This window comes from Epinephelus moara, chromosome 1 (assembly GCF_006386435.1).
Source record: "Epinephelus moara isolate mb chromosome 1, YSFRI_EMoa_1.0, whole genome shotgun sequence".
Taxonomy (NCBI): Eukaryota; Metazoa; Chordata; class Actinopteri; order Perciformes; family Serranidae; genus Epinephelus; species Epinephelus moara.
This window is the reverse complement of record NC_065506.1, coordinates 12,589,169-12,609,979: the sequence shown is the minus strand read 5'-3', so window position 1 is coordinate 12,609,979 and position 20,811 is coordinate 12,589,169. Positions and strand designations below refer to the sequence as shown.

The following is a 20,811-nucleotide window of genomic DNA, read 5'->3' as shown; positions in this document are numbered from 1 at the left end:
TCAACTAAACAAGACTGATTTATTTCAAACAAAGCCAATAACTGAACTATTTATTGCTTGATGAGTATTAACTAGAATCTAATTTATAACAAACTAGTAATCACTGACTGGAAGCTGGAGTGTTACTGTAAGTGTCATGCATAAACTAAACTATGACCTACACCAAAGTAAACATTTAACGTGTCCTACAGTACGTCATGTTGGCCGTCATGCTGTCTGCTGGTTGTGACATCCTGAGGCAGAGCAGAGCAGAGCAGACAGGGAGGGTGGCACTGAGAGGAAAATATCTATGAAGTGGATTGCTCTGGTACATGTAACACCTCTCTTTAGTCTATTGTCACATTCTAAACTTGTTCCTGAAGTCAGCTCCTCTTTTCACCCGAGGGGTGAAATAGAAAGGATGAGAGGGTGTGTGTGAAAGTGAGAGAGAGCAAGGAAGAGGGAAAGTGAGAGAGATATGATGGTGTGGGAAAAAGGCAGCGCTGGACTAACGGTTTCCTCTGGCCTCAGATGGAAACAGGCATTCGGCCAAATGACTTCATTCCAACCAGCGTTTCACATCCCAGCATCTCTCCTGGCCTGGAGTCACAAAACACATCATCACTCCACTTACCAAGTACAGTTACTGCGTTTAAGCCTTTATACTTACTAGCATAGTACTAAGTGCATGTATTTCTGCAGATAGATGGCAAGCATGCACTTTTAGCAGGCCCAGAAATAACACATCTTTTTTCTCTCTTTTTTCAGCCACTTACTTCCCCCTTTAGCACATTTCTAACATTCTTGCTCATGTTTTAGTCGCAGGGCTAGTTGTTTCCTCTGTCGTCAAGGTGATGCAACCTCTTGACTCTTCACCCCCTTGCTTATAATATTGGTGATGCACTATCTGAAGATTATTTTATTGTTTACCTCAAAGGAAATCATTGTGAATAAAACAGATCAAGCATTTATAAAGACCTTTCCTTCAACCACAGGACCCAGATTCAGTCCTTCTAAAATGTTCTTAAGCAAAACACTGATTCTGTCAGCCCCACTTGTGCACTGTTCCATAACTGACCGTGACCTCTGAACTCTCTGTGAAGGGAGGTTAGAGAAAAGGATTTCAACAGAGGAAGCACTTCATATTTGGTCCAGAAGTATAAAATAAAACCCAAAACAAATCCTGTGTAGCAATTGGGTCGTTGTCTGGCAGCTGATAGGTTTGCTTTCATCCTGTTAAAGTGTTTGGTAAGTTGAATTTCGTGCACTCCCAAGGTGCAACAGAGAATAGCCTTGCCCTCAGGTCTGCCACCAGCCGCCCTACGGGATCAAACCGTGTATACACACTTGGCTGGAAACAGTCATTCAGTCAGCCGTGGCATCCTTCAATGCTGCGGAACCTCTCTGGCCGCCTGCCTGTTCAGAAACAAGGCAGCAGTCCAAGTTCGGCCTGCCCCGGCATACACAGAACAGTCCGCCTCTTTATTTTTAAACCAGATGTGTTTTTACTGGGTACAGTTTAGATTCCCCCGACGCTACAAATATGCACTGGGCCGTTCAGACCCTGAACTGGCAGCTTTCAGAGAGGGGATTGGTTCCTCACTCGCTGGCTGACTGACTGGTTTGCAGGCCTGTTAACTGGCAGGAGCACTTGTCTGATAAATGTGTGGTTGGTGGACTGGTTAAATGGATGGCAGCCTAACTTGCTGTGACCTCATGGTTTGTACTGGACATACTTACGTCCTCACCTTTACTGATCTCACTATATGTCCACCCTATTTTTTTTTCATTCATCCATAGTGCTTCCTTTAGGAAAACAGGAAAAGCTCATTTTTCCAGAATTAGGCGAGGACATAAGAATGTTTTTTCCAATACAAACCAAGAGGCATTTTTTGCAGCAGCTTCAGGGTTGCTATGTAACTGGCATTACTGAACTGAAAAGGAGTTATGATTTAAATGGGATGACAATTTGATCTCTTTCACCAAAAAAGCTCACCAAAGACTCTTTTTCCTGCGCCAGCCAAAGAAATTCGGGGTGTCCAGAGAAAATATGCTGCACTTCTACAGAGCTGCCATAGAACGTAATCTCACCTTTGCTGTGTGTGGTATGACATTTCCACTGCTCAGCAGAGGAATCAGCTGGACAGAGTTCTTTGCTCCGCCTCAAAAATTATCTGCTGCCAACTCACCCCCAATACTAACATTTAGGAGACCCGCATTCAGTGCAAATGTGTAAACGTACCCTGCCTCTCCACACACCCTGCCAACCCACTCTTAATGACTATCGCCTCAGGAAGACTCAGGGCCATCAAAACCATGACATCTCATTTCCTCAATAGCCCGTACTGCAGAACCATCCTCTTACTAAATGGCTCCCCAGTCCTGCACCTGCACTTAACAAAAGGAAAGTGCTAATACTGTACTTTTTGCACCAGAGACTGCGTCCCTTTTCAGATCTTACAATCACAGATGTATGTAATGTTTTGTATTATGTGTTTTTGTTTGTTCTTATGTGTCTTGACTGTTACCATGTGATTGGTTGTTGTACTGTCATGAGCACACTGAGGTGAATTCCTAATGACTAAGTTGTACAGCAATGAGTATGAATCTTGATTCTTGATGTTGTGATTGAAATTGGACAAGCTTCTGTTTTGTCCAGACAGAACTTCAGGACAAAAGTCCAGCTCACAATGGCACACTGCAACCCTCATAGCCTCTTGTTGCCTTCAAATCCAAAATATTGCCATGAGGGCGTGATTTTAGCTTCCTGTAGAGACTCACTCTGTATGTCTCGTCTCCTCAGCCAAAAAACACAAGAACGTTCTAATAGACAAACACAACTTGCACTGCCCTGCCCCTCCCATCTCTACGGAAATGTGATCTCCTGTATGTTGCCTTGCTTGGCTCATGGCCTGTCAGACACTGCTGGCTGTGTTGGTCCATTCATAAACATAATATTATGTTAATCACGTTGTCAGCACAGGTTGTTGCTGACGAAGGCTGCTTTTTAATTTGCCAGAATGTGTCATAATGACAAATGCTGGTTTGCATAAAATCAAACCAGTTTAAGCTTGTACGCTGTACCGGACTGGCAAAACCGGAAATTGACCCAACTCTACTGAACTGTATTCTTTCAGTTATGCGGTCACCATTTCACCAAATAATATGAAGTGCAACACAAAATAAAGAAAACACAAGTGAATATATAACTTGGATTAACAGCATGTACTTCCACGTATGCCCACTCCCTACGAGAAGTATCCACTTCATATCCCATCATGCCCCAGAGTTCAGTTCATTCTATCATCAGTGCCAAAACACACTGAAGCACTGGAGCAGTTCTGGTGGCTCTGTGTGTAAACAGTCTATTAAAACACTTGAAGCTTCTGTTTCCTTTACTTTTCTCTTTAATCTGTATTTTATTCAGGATCCTTTGTTCCTGTTTGACATTCTGCTGTCACTGCTCTGCTGTAAGGTCAAGCCATGTAGCCTTTTGTAATTTGTTGCAATCACTGGCAATCATTTCACTTCTGAGCAGAACCTGTGCATACATTTATGTGTGTTTGTGTCTGTGTGTACTGGCGCCCTCTGTGACCAGCTAATCTTTCCTCGTCAGCGTGTTTGTTCTCTCTCAGCGGGCTCTGTTTGATATCTGAACACAGCTGTGAGAAAAGAGAGAGCCTGTGTGTGCTGTCTGTGCATGCATTTGTGTGAATGTGGGAATTAGTTGTGTGCACGTGAGACTTGATGAGTGAAAAAACGTAGCATGAGTAGAGTGTTTGTTATAAGCGTGCATGCATGCAATACTGTTGGCTGATGGAGGTGCATGTATACGGTGCCAGTTGGTATGTAAGTGCCTGTCGCTGTGTTTGTAGGAATGCAAGTGTGTGATCACAGTGGGCACTTTAACACACACACACATTCGCATTTGCCACTCCCAGGCCTGGACAACAGAGCTCAGTGTTACTCTGGGTCTCAGCAGGCGTGTCAATAGTGTGCTCTGGGACAGTTGAGGGTTAGTTGTTTAGAAAATGAGCTCAGCCCCCTCGCCCCCCAAAGCATTCTGGGAGGGTCACCCTTGCTGGTTGGTTGGGTCTCACTCATCCTCCTCTGTTTTATGTCTTTGACTTTTTTTTCTTCTTTTTTTTTAACCTCCTGACTTGTCTCTTTTTTATGCTTCTCTCTGTTCCCCAAAACACTCAATAACTGCAGTGTATGTGCTTCAGTTTAGTTTTGACTTCTTTTCCTCTTTTTATTTGTAGCAGTCTCTGTTTTTGTGACATTGTCTTATAGTGCATAGGTCAGAAATTTTGAGTCCGGTGCAGGAACGGTGGACTTTGCCACCTACGATGAAAATTACCAAAAAGATCGTAACAGAATGTGAACATGTTGAAAGGGCATTGCTGAAAAATGCCGTATGTAAATTGACATTTGATTTAATGAAAATCTTAAGGGTTAAAAAGGCTAAATTTAACATGCACAAATGCCAAACATTTACTGGTTTGAGCCTCTCAAATGTGAGGATTGGCTGCTTTTCTCTGTTTTATATCACTGTGAATCTTTGTGTTACGGATTGCTGGTCTCCTTTGAAGAAAGTGTGATAGATTTTTTTTGTAATTTTTTATTGATTTATTTATTTATTTTCTACGCAGACTGTGCAAGTAATTGGTTAATCCCAAAATATTGCAGGAGCATTCGTAGATTGCCTGGCAATGTTATGGTGCTGACAAGACTCAAGGAAGCCACCGCATCCTGCCAAGAAGTAGCCCAGCACATAACCTCTATGAAACACAAACTATAGTTATTACACTTTGGTTTTTGTATGAATGAAATGATAAATAATTTGAGTAGTGTGGATTAGGGATCTTTAGAAGTGCTCATAGGTGGACTACCTCTAGACAAAACCAGGCCAACCATTTTCCAGTGTTTCCAGTTAATGCTAAGCACTAAATAAGGACTTTAATGTTAGTCGAATTCTTCAGTTCACATCAGGAATAGTTGTTTTCACTCAAGTCAGAGGTGTGGACTTGGATCACATGACTTGAAGTCAGCCAGAGTCAGATTAGAGACAAACATTTGATGACTTTAGACTTGACAAAAATAAATAGGACTTGCAACTTGATTTGGACTTCAGCACTTGTGACTTCACTTGGAATTGAGCCTTTTGACATGAACATACTTGATACCTTTCACTCAATGTCCAAAAAGAATATTATTTTAAAAGTGTATCATGAATCATGAATTTCCATTTATTCCCTGAATCAACTAATATTAATACTATTAGTTCCCAGTGAGTCGACACTGAATTCCCCAGTTAGTCTTTGTTTGAACCAATCCGAAAGTTTCCAAAAGCTGTAGTTGCAGAAGAGAACCATGAAAAACTATCGTTACATTACTGAGCACCAGTCGGAAAAATGATACCAAACATGATTTGTTTGTGTACAAAAACTATGCAGTGATCAACAAAAAACAAATCTCAGTATGTAAAATCTCAAAAAATACAGATGCAACAACGGCCAACAAACTTGTTTAAAAAAAGTAAGTACATGTTTTAATTGTATTATTACTCTTTGGTTAAAATGGCTTTACATTTAGTGAAGATTGCATTATGATTTCTCTAAGACTCGAAACTCAAGGTTTAGGACTTGAGTACTTGTCAGTCTTGACTTGGAACTTGACTCAAGACCTGCCTATCTAACATGGGACTTGACTTGGAACTTGAGCACACACTCTAAGTGTTGTGTAACTGAAACTCAAGCGCTGACTTGGTGGACCAGGGCGGAACAGCGTCTTTGTTTTGTTCCTCTTTCAGATTAAAGGTTGTGGCTTTTAGATTAGGGACCTGCTTTCGTCTGGAGGTTCCTTTGTACAAGTCTTACACAGCCAAGTTTAAAGGACCATGCTGAAGCCCGTTGATCTGAGCGAGGCTTAACCTGGGTTTAGTGGGTTGGGATTTAGATTGGAAGAATTAAGGAGGGGAGGAAACAAGCTACAGTAGGAAAAAAGGAAGGAACAAACCATTGAAGGGAGACAGACCATAAACATATTTAAGGAGGTACCATCTATACTCCTTAACAGTCACTTCAGCTCAGTTTGGAAATCACTTGACCGCTTAAAAAGGCAATGTTTTCAGGGTTTCTGCTGAAGAGCTTAGGGTGTACCATTGAGTTGTACCATGCATGAGTACAATTGACCCCCTCTTCATTCCCCTGATGCTCAGATTTCACATTACTAATGTTTTTCGATACCAAAGTATAGCTGCATCATCATTTTTATGATGCTTATGTTGTCGCTAGAGTGTAGAAAAGCATGCCAATTGCAAGATACCAGGACCAAACAATGGAGTCAACCTTTGCGTTATGCCTAGTATGCTTTATGATTTAGAGACAATTTCAAGAATGCCCCTTTCACCTGCCTTTCTTCTTTGACACCCATGGATGTGAATTTCAGAGCATGAGATTGTCGCATGCTCCTCTCACATGCAGATTTTGGATGAGACCTATTAAGAAATTAATTTATAGCTCTACTCGCCAAATGGTACATGCGTTAAACTAGCAGTCCACTTCTGTGTTTTGGTGCAGTTGATTTTCATGCCTGATACGAATCGTACCCGAGTACACATGAAGCGCACTTGAGACTGCCTCTTCAAGCGTACCTGGGCACTGATCGCTGAACCATGCCCAGGAACAGTACACAGTGTTCACACCAATAAAACTAACTGGACTTTGGGGTCAAATGTACTCTGATCTGGCCCCGGGTCCCTGATGTGACAGCCTCCTTAGTCTTGGCAGTCTATCTTTGTAAGCAGATTTTTCATCTGTTTTTATTTTACTCTGTTTTTATGAGGGGGCACATTAGAAATCAAAGCTGATCATCTTTATCATCATGTCATTGATGGAGTTCATTAAAACACAATGAGCTTCTCTGAGTCTCGGTTAGCTTCACATTCAGAGCTGTCAGTCAAATCTGCATAGCTTCGGCCAAACTGTCGAAGCTTTTGTGTTGCCTGCGAAGAGGGGGGCGCCTGTGGCTTTTGTAGCTAAACCCAGCTCTCTCACCCTCGCTCACACACGCGCACACAGACACAGACCCACACACACACACACACACACACACACACAGCTGTTGTATAGACACTCAGACCACAGAGGAAGCTGAGCCCCAGTGTTGTGTGTTTACAGCCAACCGCAGATCTCTGACAGGCAGTGTGTACGCGCGTGTGTCAGTGTGTTTGAGTTGGTGTCAGTGTAGCTGTGAGTTCTGAAGGCTGAAAACAGACCAAAGTTAGATCTTTCCAAACAGTCTCCTCGAGGAGATGGAGTCAGAGCGTAGCTACTAAATCGGATGAATACTCTAAGTCTGCTGTTATAAAGAGTGTCTTATCGTTGCCTCCCATCCTGTGTACCGAGCAACACTTCCTAACTGCCATGCTGGTCTGCATCATTATTTCTTTGTGGGTGACGGTCACATGTTGCTGAGGCTGATTCAGTGTCTTCCTGTTTCTCTTTAGATCCACCGAGACAGAGACGCGTCGTTCCATCAGCCTTGCAACACTCCACACTCAGGTAAGGGTTACTCTTTACCACTAATCATGTAACCTTTCTGGTCAGAATTGGGTATTAATTCAAATTGCTTTATTTTTCATGTTTGAAGAAAGTGTATATATATTGCTATTAGTCACACTGCAAAGTTGTTTTCCCATCAGTAACAAATGTAGAAGTGGGTCATTTATGCATTAATGTTTACCCTGGAAGATGTTTTCTTTGTTCTGTGAAGCCCATTTGTCTGAAGCAAATTTGTGTTTGGCCTTGTGACTTTTCAAAGAGTCTGGTTGAAGTGTCACTGACAAAGCAAAGGCACTTGCATCGTCTGAGCCTTGGCATATGGCAACAGCTTTTTCTTCTTGGATCCAGTACCGTAAAAAAAAAACATCTGAAGAACCTCTGCCATGTTTTTTTCTACTTAGAAGAGGAAATTGAGACCATCAGACATCATTTAGTTGGTCTGAAATGCAAAGTCTTTGACCAGTATATTTTGCTGGCAGACACTGATATTTTTGGAGTGAAGCTTCTGACAGCCTTTGATGATATTTTTTTTAATCTAAACTTAATATCAATGATTGTTTGGCTACTTTCATGAAGAGGAATTTCAAGTATTCAGTATTTTACTCTGCAGCAAATTTGAGGTTTTGGCCATGTGGAAAATGGCTGAAACAGCACATAAACTATCCCGTTCTAAAACACAGACACATACTGTAAACATGATGTGAGTGGTAATTTGTATTAATAGGTGATAACGGTTCTTTCCTGTATAACTTTTAGGCTTTTTTTAATTAACCAAAATGGGGTCTTGAGAGGTGGGTTGGGTGGTTAATTTGTGTCATCTGTTTCGTGAGAATGAGAATGAGAATGAGAATCGAAACTTTGAGATGCTGACAGACTAAAGTTCTTCTTTAAAAAAAAAAAAAAAAAAAGTACTCGTGAGTATCTCTTTTTAAGACTTCATAGCAGAACATCCACAGGACAAAAACAGAATTTTAAATGAGACACTGTATCAGTCAGGCCTTACACTAATGCCGGGTTCTCACTTCATGATTTCCGCCCTGATTTTCCACTCACCAACAGTTTTTGGAGCTCCTTGACAGAAGCCCCAGATCAGAGGCAAATTGGCGTTGGCTCTGTACTTGCAAATCGACATTTAAGCACTGTGTGTGAAGACACATCCCAGATATCTAGCAGGCTAAATATCTGGACCTGTTGGTGAGCTAAAGCCAATGAGAGTACAAGACAGAATTTAAGGGAAAACCTGAGGGAGGAGTTACCTGGACCAAGAGGAACTTTACTGCACGGTGCTGCATTTGCAACATGGACCAAAGTTGTTGTTGCACCACACTTCTTTACGATTTATAGTAAACAGGCTATTTTATGGACATGTGCCAACGACAAATACAAAAATTAAAATCCTGTCTTGTGCATGGTATCGTGTCAGTTCCCAGACATACTCATTGGGGATTCCTCCGAGTGACAGATCTTGTAGCGTGTGACCCTTTGTGGCTGATCAGTCACGTAGTGAGAAAACCACAATGACTTCAAGACTCAGGATTACGAGAAGTAGTAGTGTGAACAGTGCATCTGACGACTTTGAAAGTTATGTAGCGTGAACTTGGCATAAGACATAAAACAGCTTGCTGCAATATACTAATCATCTTTGAGTGAATACACAAATGACTTAAAGGGTGTATGTGGAGCTTTTGACCATTCGTGGAGTTGTAGAGCAGCATTCGGTTGAGCGAGACCCAGTTTGAATCACATGATCACAAGGACGAGCATACCTGCCACAAGCACAGAGATGATGTGTTATATATTTCTGCCAACTCCGCATGAAGGTAACAGTTGGTGTAGGGATGCATGGTAATATCAGTACGTCATCGGTATTGGCTGATATTGGCTTTAAAATGAACTATCAAAATCGGCCAATGCATTTTTTCTTATTTTGCACAATGGTGAATATCACGTACATTAAACAGTATTGTACTCCATGTCTCCATCTGCTGGTGGCCCATCAGGATAACAGTATGACAGTATAACAGTAAAATTAGAAAGGTATTGGTTATCGGCAACTGGTCAAAGGAGTTGTTACATATCGGTATATTGGATATTAGCAAAAATCCAATATGGTGCATCCCATCCCTAAGTTGGTGGTATTCCAATTTACCCTTTTTTGTGGTATTCCAGTTGACCATACAGTGTTTTTTAAACTGACCCTGTACATGAAACAGAGCTAGTTAACATCAGTACCAGTGGTGTGTTAGAGAAACAGCAGAATGAGCTGTAGAAACCTGGTGGTCAGAGATGTGATGTCAGCTCAGCAGCAGTGGTAGCGATAGTTTAGCCAATAGTTGGTTACTCATAGTTAAACATCGTTTTGGCTTTTTATGCATGTCTTACAAACATCTTCATGTCTTGTTTTTGTCTTTGTTTTTTATAAATATCTGTCAGGGGTTAACAAGACTTAAACAAATTTAGCAGCTCTTTAAGGCTGTATAGCGGTGATAAATGCTAATGTGAGCTTCCAACATATTAACAATGAAAATGTTAACAATGCTAATGTTTAACAGGTAATAGTTTAGTATGTCAGCATAATATTTGCTAATCAACATAAAACATCAAGTACAGCTAAGGTTGATGAAATACAGTATGATTTGTATGTTCTTAGTCATAAACTAAAGTATTAGACAAATTAAAAGTTTGACCTCATGGTGGTGCAAGGTGAATCACCAGAGTCAACAGTAAGTTCTGGAGGCAATGCATGTCTGTATTGAATTTCATGGCAATTCGTCCAATAAACATTGAGTGTTGATCTGGACTAAAGCAGTGGGCCGACTCACTGAATAACTGAATTTGTATCCCTAGAGTCACGCTGCTGCTGTGACTAAACAAAACATTCGCCTTCTTGTCATTGCAGCAAACAGATGATTGTTGCAGCTGTGAATGTTTTTCAGTCAGCGTATGGGGAATGACTGTAAATGAAATCTTAATTTGAAGTATTTCAGATGTTGACATATAGGTATGTGCTGTATGTATGGGCAACAGCCGCAGCAGGATAGGAAAAAAGGATTCTATGACCTCTGTAAAATGAGTCTGTCCGTGGAGAGACCAGTCTCAATAAAACATGACCAACAGATCGATGAGAACAAACTGCCTTTTATCTGTGGTGGAAAACAGATGAAACATCAGTCTGTCAGATGGAGAAAGAGAGAAAAAAGGGTTTTAATGGATGAGTTGAAGAAATACAGGGGGAGGGAAAGGAAACACAAGGATGGAAAGAGAATGACAAAGACAGATAAAATGGGATTGTCAAACGGAAATAAAATAGAAGGGTGGGTGAGGGTGGGATTTCCTCTACAGCAGTTGGGAGAAGTTGACATCACTTCCTTTTTGGTGGAAATATCTCTCTATCTTTACCTCAGTAAACTCACCAGATTCCTTCATCCTCTGTTGTTCTGTCTCTCTGGTTTATTCAGTCAAGTTAGCAACGTCAGGTAGTAACAGGAGCGGTGGCAGGAAAATGACTGACTGAGTCTGTAATCTACCATTCAGTCATATAAACAGAATCTTACTAAAATGTAAGGAGTCTCTGTCTGTCTATCTGTATGTCTGTCCTATGATTTTTCCCAGCAACTGTTTATCCGATTGGTTTGTTGACAGTTGAGAAGTGAAACCCTGAGGACCTAAGGAGGTACAGCGCCAAGTGTGGGTCTAGGGGACATACTTATTAGCAGTGCGTTAGGTACACACTGTTTAGTGTATGGAGAGTAAACCCCTATCAAATGTCACACCACAGAATGGCATGCTGGGCACAAGTAGAACCCCAGGAAGTGCACCTGGATTTGAAGCCAGTGTCCCTAGTGGCAAAAAATGTGGGATTACAATTTACAATGTGATGCATTGGGCCCAAAAAGATTTTTACATTGTGAAAGAGACATCTGTAAATCAGTGGATACATCTTTTTAAGCTTCACAGCCCGCGTAAAATGACTTGTTTCACTATCAGGATTTGATCCAGTCCATTCGATAACATTTGAAAAGTTTAGAACATGATTAAATCATTGTATCCCCAGTTAAGTTAACGTAGAGCTGAACTGGAAGTAGCTGGCTCAGCTGAAGAAAGTCTCTAGTGCGCCTGCTCTATGGGCCCAATGATGCGGAAGCTGTGCCAGTATTCTGGTTGTTGAGGAAGCTGCAAGCAGCAATAAGCAAGGCCAACAGGCTGTTCTGAACAGACACTTTTCGAAAGGGCACTGCACTAGTAGAATAAAATTCATTAAACAATTCCCACGGTACTGAAAGTTGTGGTGTCCACTGCACATCCAAATGTAAATGTGTCTCAAGTTACTGTTCAATTGAGTGCCTTATTAAGTTTTAAGCCATACCAGCAGCATGGCTCTAGGGTTTGCAATGGTCGACCAGCGGGTGGTCGGTCATACTGCTGCTTTAATCCAGACTGAAATATCTCATATTCTCATCTCATATTCATAGCGTCCAGAGCTGCTTACATAAGCATTTACTCAAAAACTGCCGTGTCTAAGCACAGCCTCACAAAGCTGACTTTTAGTTCAAAACTCAGAAGTGCTTGATTATAAAATTGAATAAGCTGTAAATGACAATTGTGATTATTAAACTAGATTTGTGAGGTAGGAAGTTAGGAGATTGACCTTCTTTTGTCAGTGTGAATGGGTTGACCCAGGAAAATTGACTTACAAAACCACCAGGGCCAAAGTCAGGGTTTGGACCTTACTCTGCTCTGCTTGAGAGTTACAATTATCAGTCAATGTCCAACCATATTGTGTCAACACTTCTTTTTGCATATTTTCTTTATATGTTCATAACAAAAGTGAATCCGTCTGTATAGAATATTAAGTGATATATTGTACAAAGTTTGGATTTACAGAGCTTAGACACAGCAGCAAAGTGGACCCAAAGGGCACTTGATTTACAAGCTTGTGCAAAGCCTCAGCCTGAGAACATGCTGTGTATTGCCTGTGGTGTGTGATGGACCTGGATCTGCATCCCATAATATAGCTGGTTAATGTGTTTTGGGAAGGCCACAGCTTGGTAGTGTGCCTGGCTGCCTGTGGTTTGCTTAGCCTCTGTCGAGAGTCATGCTGCTGCCTTAAAGTGTTGTTTGCAATGTTGCATGTTATTACATTTATATTACATTTAGCTCAACTGGATTCACTAACCCTTATTTATATAGGAGGAGACGTGCTGGGCGTGCCTTTGATTCAAGGCAGAAATAATATGGTGAAAAGAGAAAACAAAGATAAGGGAGTAAAAGGTGGTTTTAACTGATTCACAGTGAAGGTTTAAATTACAGCTTTTTAAAGTAGTGTGCTTTCTGAAGTGTGTGCAAGGAAGACAAATTTTTATTTCAGTGAAAAATTGAAGTGAGGCTATAATGTTAGAGGCCTCTTCACAAAATTATGAGTATTTTTTATCATTTAGGCATTTATGAACATTTTCTTATAATAGTAATAATTTTGTAAATGTGTGTTGCTCAAATTAGAGCCCTGAACAGTAAATAGTTACATGATAGCAGATTATGAGCTGATTCAGTTTGCTTTGTTACAACAGGAAAACATACCATGCTGCTCTACTTTCAGGGCTTCAACAAAGAAAGAAGTTTGTGCAGCACGTTTTCTGTTGCTCTGACCTCCACGCACAGTGTGGTCAGCCCCCGGTGGTTTCTCAGTTTTGAAGGATGACTGACTAGCTGCTGTCACGCAAAAAAACAACAACCCAACTCTATCTGCAAAAAGTCAGCCCAGTCGCACAAACTTAACATGTCAACGTCCTTCGAAAACACAGGACAAGTAAATATATGGATGTAAGGAAAAATAAATATCAGTAAGTGCTGATAAAATCTGCATTTGGGAGAACACTTAAGCCAGCCTCGGTGGCGACTTATCTCGACTAACTGTATGAAAATGTGCAGAGAAAAGTGTCTAAAGACAGGGAGCCCTGATCCATACTTTATCTTTGTGGTTATTCCTCCCCACATTCATTGCCTCAGTCTGGTTGATTTGTTTGGATCATATCTCCCTTGCAATTTTTCTTCAGCCGCATTCATCTAACAACACACATTTCTCCACCAGAGTTCAGCCTGGCTTCCTTTTTTCTTTTTCTTGTCATACATTTTTAACTGCATTGAAAACCCCAGCTGCAGTAACTGTTGCAAGTAATATTTAATTCACTGAGCAGTGAGAAGTGCCTGTGTGTTTTCACATGGCCGTATTGTGACATAATTATATGCCGTATCATACAGATCTGGGTGATGTGGCTTTGCCGCTGGCCTCACTGGTCTCTCTAAAATAAGGTCAAATGAATGATAAAAAACACGTGTTGTATTTTAGTCAAAGTTATATCTACAGGTGTGTGAGCTGATTCACATTCAACCAACAACCTCAACCACCCACTGACTCATCAGAGGGCCTTACACCTGTTCGGAACTTTTCGTGTGTGTGTGTGTGCGGCTGCGTTTGAAACAGAGGGAGGAAGACAGCTGTCAAAGCTCACAGTCCCCTGCTAGTTTTAGTGGACAGGTGTGAGGGGGTGGAGTCTGGGAAAAACTCCCAGCATCCACTTCTGTCACTGCCACTTACCACTCCCCTCCAACACACACACACACACACACACACACACACACATTGTCCGTTATGGTGGGCTTGTGATGTTAGGAATATGAGGAAAAAAGGGATGTTTTACATCGACTACCAAAACTTGGTCATGGTTAAACTCTGCCGCAGCGCTGGGGGTCAAAGGTCAGTGTAGCTTTCCTGTTGGAGTGTTATCTTGTCCACTGTGTTGTAAAGGAAGCCTGCTTTTGATGATGTCATGATGAAGTGACTGTCTATATGACATCCCCCTGTATGAAACTGTGATCTCTACTGTTAAGAGATTTGCACAATGATTATTTGACAGGTAAAACTGCAGCTCCAGCAATCAAACTTGTGACCTTTGTTCTGCAGAAATAGTTTTTCCCTAAAAGTGGATAACAGAAATAATCCTGTGCCTGTCATATCAAGGCCACCCCCCTCCACTGCTGGCTGGAGTCATACAGCTCCACAGTGTTGGAAGCAAATATTGAGACATTAATTTCCTAAATAAGATTTAGGCTGACACCTCTGATTACAAAATTCTGATTCAGGGTAGAACATTAGTTAGTTTCTCAGCTCTTTCAAGGCCTGTAATTAGAAATTATTGAGATTTTGTATTACCATCTCTCAGATCTGTGAAACACTTTGGAAAAAGCGTGTTTTCATTTCAGTCAAATGATTGCTGATTAGTTCATCCTCCCAGGTTGAGAGTGTTTTAATAAGTGAAATAAACGTCTCAATATCTGATCAAATATTTGCACATTTTCAGAACTCACAGATACTACAGAGCTGCTGATTTGAATAATGTTATTGTGTGTTTTTTTCACATCATCTGTGTGTGTGAGTGCTCTACTGCTGTGCTGGTCGATATTGTGAATCTGAAGACATTCCTGACTTCTTTGGCTTAGCAGTCCTTGAGTCAGTGAGCTAGTTGCACCACTCCTTCAACCCACCTACGTTTTCATACAATTGCATGCATGTGTGCTAGTGGTCAGCAGTTAATCAGTTGCAGGAAGTCTGTGACTGTGCCCCCCATTTGCTCGTTTGTTGTTGCACTCTAACAGATTCTTGCTAAAATGAAGGGCTCTGTCACTGACCACTCCCAGTGCAACCCTTTGTCCCATCCACCAACCCCCTGATGGCCCCGTCCTCCGAGCAGCTGACTGCAGCTGAATGTTCAAGCCTCAGGATTCCTAAAGTACCCACTCGCTATAGCCAGAGATCAACTGTATTTGGTGTGCACCATTGGTGCGCGTCTTTATTCTGTAACAGCATTATTTAGTTACTGTCGACATGTTCACATATAACCCAGACACATAAGGAACTTCCTCTTGTGCACATGAGTACAGGGAAAATGTTCCTGAGGGATAAAGAATAACTTCCGTTTTCTGGAGCAGAAATAGACGTCAGAAATGATGCAAAATATACAAACTCAGTGAATGATCTCATCCAGTTGCTTTTGGCCTCTGGCTAAAATAAGCCTACTATTATACATCTGCTAGCTGGGTGCAATCTTCCTCTTTTAGTTTGGCCTGGGATATTATCTGTACATGTCCTTACATGTACAAAATGCTGCAGCAACACAGGGCTGTTGCATAAGAACGGCTGTGCTGTGTGCAGACGAGGGGGCTTGAAAAAAAAAACTTGTAAGATAATACACTATATTTATAGAGCTCATTTTTATACAAGCGATGTAGGTAAAAGTGCTTTACAAAAAAAAATAGAAAAGCAGCACATAAAAACAAGGGCAATTAGACAGTGAAGAGTAAGTAGATGATTAAATGTATATGTGAAAGTAAATAGCAAAGCATGCAAATTGCAGGGAGGGGCATTTTAGCTCATTTCCGTATTCAAGTACTCTCTTTTTATTGAGTAGTCAAGTAAAGGGGTGGGAATCACCAGAGGATCCACGATACGATATAATCGTGATACTTAAATCACGATACAACAATAATATGTTGCGCTATGCTGTGATATATTCCCTTTTTTCAACTGTAAATTATCTCCCCAAAGGAAACTTTGTCAACATCTGTTTTATCTAATAAGATAAAGTTCCCAGTCTGTTTATCTCACTTCACTTTGCCATTTTCTTGCAGCAGAATGTATCTAGTTGACTAAAAAGCAATTCATTATAATATTCTCGAAGGCTACCTGAAGTTTGATTTGTATTTGTCATATTAATAATTTCTATAATAAAAAAAATTGATACTTCGCACTGTGTGACGATACGATATTGCCACACAAAAATATCGCGATACAAGTATCCCGAAAAAAATTTTTTTAAAAATGAAAAAATAAAAAGAAAGTAACGGAAGTTAAGGGTCGGAATTGAACATCCACACCAAAATAAGTCTAGGTGTTAGGGTTTGCTTATCTTTCTGCGCTGCACAGACTACAAATTAGCTATGATACACAAGTTTAACATTATATGGCTTGCAATGCACAATAATTTTGTTTGTTTTGTCGAAATACTTACAGAAATCAGTCTTATGCCTGGTTGCCATTCTGCCTGAAACATTTTTTCAAATGATGTCTGACTGAAAACGTTATCTGCGTCTGCACAGATCTGTCAGGTTTGCCAGATGGATCTGTTACATCACTGTGTCCTGTCCAAAAAATGTTAAGTTTTAATATAGAAGCAGGTCAATTTATGTTTATTTTTATTACATATGACTAAATACTGACGTCTTAATCGAGTACTCGTGCCCAGTCCTGAGCAAATAGTGTATTTAAACCCCAACATGACTCATGGTGGGCTGCTGTTGAATATGGTTCTATGGTTAAGCACTGGGACTGGATCTGGGATCTGAGGCCAGGGCTTTACAGCGAGAGCAGTAGTTTTAGGTTGTTTTTGAGGAAGATATTTAATGTGGCAGAATGCTGGCTATGATTCAGGTGGGGAAGTGGTGACTTACTCAGCCACACATCGATGTGGCTGATGTTTACACACACTGGGCTTCAACCTGTCTGCGTCCTAATTGCTCCTGATCAAACAACTGAAGTGAAAATGACTCCTAACTTTGCTACAAAATGTTGCAGAGAGTCTCTGTGAGCCTCTGTAAACATCAGTCGGCCCCAGGGTGACTAATGGTATGTGTGTGATGCCGCACTGTCATGAAAGCTGTTTTGCAGCACATCAATAGCATTTTCAGTTGTCATTTTCTCTGGGTGGGATTTTAACTTCAATTCTGCTCTCAGACCTTTTAAACACACAAACAGTAGTTGTTTGCCTTCGCGGTCCAGCACAGACGGCTGTAGTCAGGACAGTCGGCCATTGATCCGCCAGGCTTTTCACACCTTCTCAGATTCCCAGAAGTCTTTTCACTGCTGTCGAACAGACCTGCTTATGTTTTAGAGGAGGGAATGAAAACTGATTATTTTGGAAACATGGCACTTGTCACTTTAACAGCTGAATGCTCTCATGAGAAAACACAAAGTTAAATAGAATCTAACATTAATCACATTATACCGGAATGTTTTCCTGATTGAAATGTCAGCATTTCTCCTGGTACCTTCGTATTCCTGATAGCTCCAGTTAATCAATTTTCTACTTAAAAGTGCTCTATTTCTCTGTGATTTTCAGTCATATTTCGGTGTTAACAAATTGTTGTGTCTTTCAGGATCCTCGCAGTCTTCAGCGTTTCCCAGTTTGCCCAGTAGAACCAGCAGTGCCACCAGCTGTCCCTCCACCGCACACAGAGACTCTGGCAGCGACATAGAAAGCCTCCTGAACGCAGAGCCAGGATATGACAGCGTCTTCAGAAAGGTCAGACTTACTGCTTTCTCTTTGTAGCTGGGGTTCAGTGGGAAAGCTTCACCTCCAGGACAGACAAACTGGACGTTTGACTGGGGATTTGCCAACTCTACTACGAGGAAACCCCTAAATTCACTTATGAAAACATCGACACTGAGTTGGTTATGAACAGTGCTTTGAAATTATAGCAAAGAGGGGAGCAGAGTGGCTGTTTAAATCCCAGTTGCATGTGGCAATTTGGGGCAGAACAAAAACTAGAACAAAAAAGCAAAAACAGCTCTTGTCAGTGTTTCTGTATGAGAGTTAACCAGCTTCATAGAAAACCAAACTTAAAAACAATCAATAAATAAATGTAAAAATGATAAATGATGCGTTCGCTTTCATTTTGCCGTGAATTCAGGATTCAACCAAATCCTCCACTGGCTGCAGTCCAAAGCTCCAGTTCACTCACACTGAGCGGCAAGAATATATTTTGTGTTGTCCTCTGCAACTAGTCCTATAGGGATTTTATAGTACATATATGAAGTAGCTGTTTTGTCAGTCCCTCAGTCCTGCAACTAGCCCTATAGGGATTATATAGTATATATGAAGTAGCTATTTTGTCAGTCTGTGCTTGGCTTTTTTTATTTATCAGCACCCGAGGCTGAGATGCCAAACATCTACTAAGCATCTTTTTAAGCCGGCAGCTCTACACTGCTGCTGGGGAAGTGCAAGCCGTGGTCCCTGCTGTCACTCTGCTGCTGTTGAAAGTCTGTTTGAAGCCAGGCGCCCTTTGGTTAACGTTGAAATACTTGTATCTCTCCGTTTCTGCAGCCTTGAGTGCTCCAGACATGCTCATGGTAATGTGAACCGAATGTCCTTTTTGTTGTAAACAACAATGGGAAGAGTCAGTGCAGACAGCATCAGCTGCCGGGGAGTATACAGTATGATGCTGAGGGTTAGGATACTGTAGATAGACAGGGACAGGGCAAAATGGGCCATGAAATCCACAGGCTTTGATTCCGCACAAAGACCACAGCAGCTAAATTCAGCTTCAGAAAGAGAGGATTAATGTCTTCACTGCTCTCTGAAGGCGAGATCTCTTTCTTTTGCCCTAGACGATACTCAACATTTTCTACAAGCTGTAGAATAATGGCCCAAAGAAACGGTTTCATAACTGGTAGCACTGATCCCGGCAGCATTTCAGTTGAGCACGTGTCATGTCCATGTGCCCTTGAGTAAGACAGTGTATCTTTAAGTGCTCACTAATTGTATTGTGTAAGGATCATCTAAGAGCCTAAAATATAAAATAAAGTTACAAACTTAGCTGAATCCTTCTCCTAGCTTTGAAGCTAAAACCATGTGACTGACTGACAAACATACACTGCAGTCACATGCATCTGGACGTATAGAGACACACACACTCGTGCGTTCTCGCACTCCCACAGGAAGTCATGTCTGCTGCATAAAGCAGATCTTTCATTCCCAGCTCTCCAACAGAAGCAGCTCTATGCTCAGCGCTCTCTCTGCAGCTGGCAGCACAATAGGCCCAGTTAAAGCTCACACCTAAAAATTAGCCCTAAATGGACTATCCCATACCTGTGTGTGTGCATGCAGGAGCTCTTTCCCACCAGAGCCAGGTCAGAGAGTATTTACCACTTCTCTTTGTTTTCATGGTGTAATTCAGGGCTCATATTACAATCAGATAGACAACAACAGTCAAAAATAAAACAAGGAGTCCCAGCAAATGTCTTTGCTGTGAATCACTGACCTGAAACAATGATTAACACGTCTTGAAAAGACTGTATATATATCACTCATATAAGGTTTTTCCTGGGAAAGGTTTGCTTTCACAAGGTTGCCATCATTTATTGGTGTTTGTTTTATGTCAGTGTTGCTATAAAGTGGCTCTTGCTCATTATCCCTAAGCCTTGCCATTTGGTCCTCATTATATCCCATTCCTGTGGATTAAATAGCCCTCAGCATTCTCTTAATTCATCGCATGCTTCAGTTAAAAAATGCTGATGGATATACACGGTGATTGGCGAGGTAATTAAAAATGATTTGAAGGACATCTGTTCTGTTGCATTGTATCCTGTTCTGTTCTCCTGTATTCTGTTCTATACTGGTCTGATTTCTTCTGGTATATCATATGCTGCTTTATTCTCTTTAGGGCTGTACCCAACTCAGAATTAAGCCAGTCGAATCAAATTTGGCTGATCAATATGAATATTTGAGCATTTGTTTTTTTGTCTATATGAAGTTTTTTGCCGGCACTACATATCAAGCAAAAGCCAGAGACTGTGTCGCACCAATTTATTGTGAGCTGTAAGTTCAGCACTTCTAATCAGAAGAGAGACGATAATGTTATCTCAGAGCCCTATGATGCAGAGTCACTCTTTCTCTGTGCTGCGCCCTGAACTAAAGAGTAGTGTGAAAGTCAAAAGTGTCACTCCGCAGCAAAATCTGGGAACCAAAACACTGCACATAGCACAAAAAGTGAGCAACCTCAGTTGACTGAGGGGTCTCCAACTGATGATTCGAAACTCCAACTTTCAAGAGGCAGCCCTGATTCTATTCTATACTGTTCTTATGCCGTCTGTTATATTCTGTTTCTACTATTCTACTGTGTTCTGCTCTATTCTGCTCTACTCTATAGTATTTTATTTTGTTCTGTTCAGGTCCATTGCATTCTATCCTGTATCTGTGTGGCTGGTTAAATAGAGAAATTGTCTCATCTATTTTAAGTATTCCCAGGTTACTGTTGCTAGATGACCAAGAAGTCGTTTCCCTGTTATTCAGGGTTAAGAGTTCCACTTCCTGTGCGGCCCTGTGAGAAGAGCAAGGCCCTGATACTGCCAGCTGTAATACTCTTTCCACTGGAGCGCTCCTTGATTAAATATGGGATGGAAGTGAATACTTAAGTGAAAACAGCTACTTTTATA

General features: G+C 41.2%; 1 protein-coding gene across 8 annotated transcripts in view; it reads left to right on the top strand.

Moving 5' to 3' along the window:
* LOC126392917 (A-kinase anchor protein 13-like) overlaps positions 1 to 20,811 on the top strand; it is a 140,974-nt gene that overhangs the window by 62,296 nt on the left and 57,867 nt on the right. For all 8 annotated transcript variants that reach the window (XM_050048690.1, XM_050048663.1, XM_050048727.1 and 5 more), the window contains exons 10-11: positions 7,490 to 7,544; positions 17,754 to 17,899. In XM_050048690.1, the coding sequence (XP_049904647.1) occupies positions 7,490 to 7,544; positions 17,754 to 17,899 (201 nt within the window). The remainder of the gene's footprint in view (positions 1 to 7,489; positions 7,545 to 17,753; positions 17,900 to 20,811) is intronic.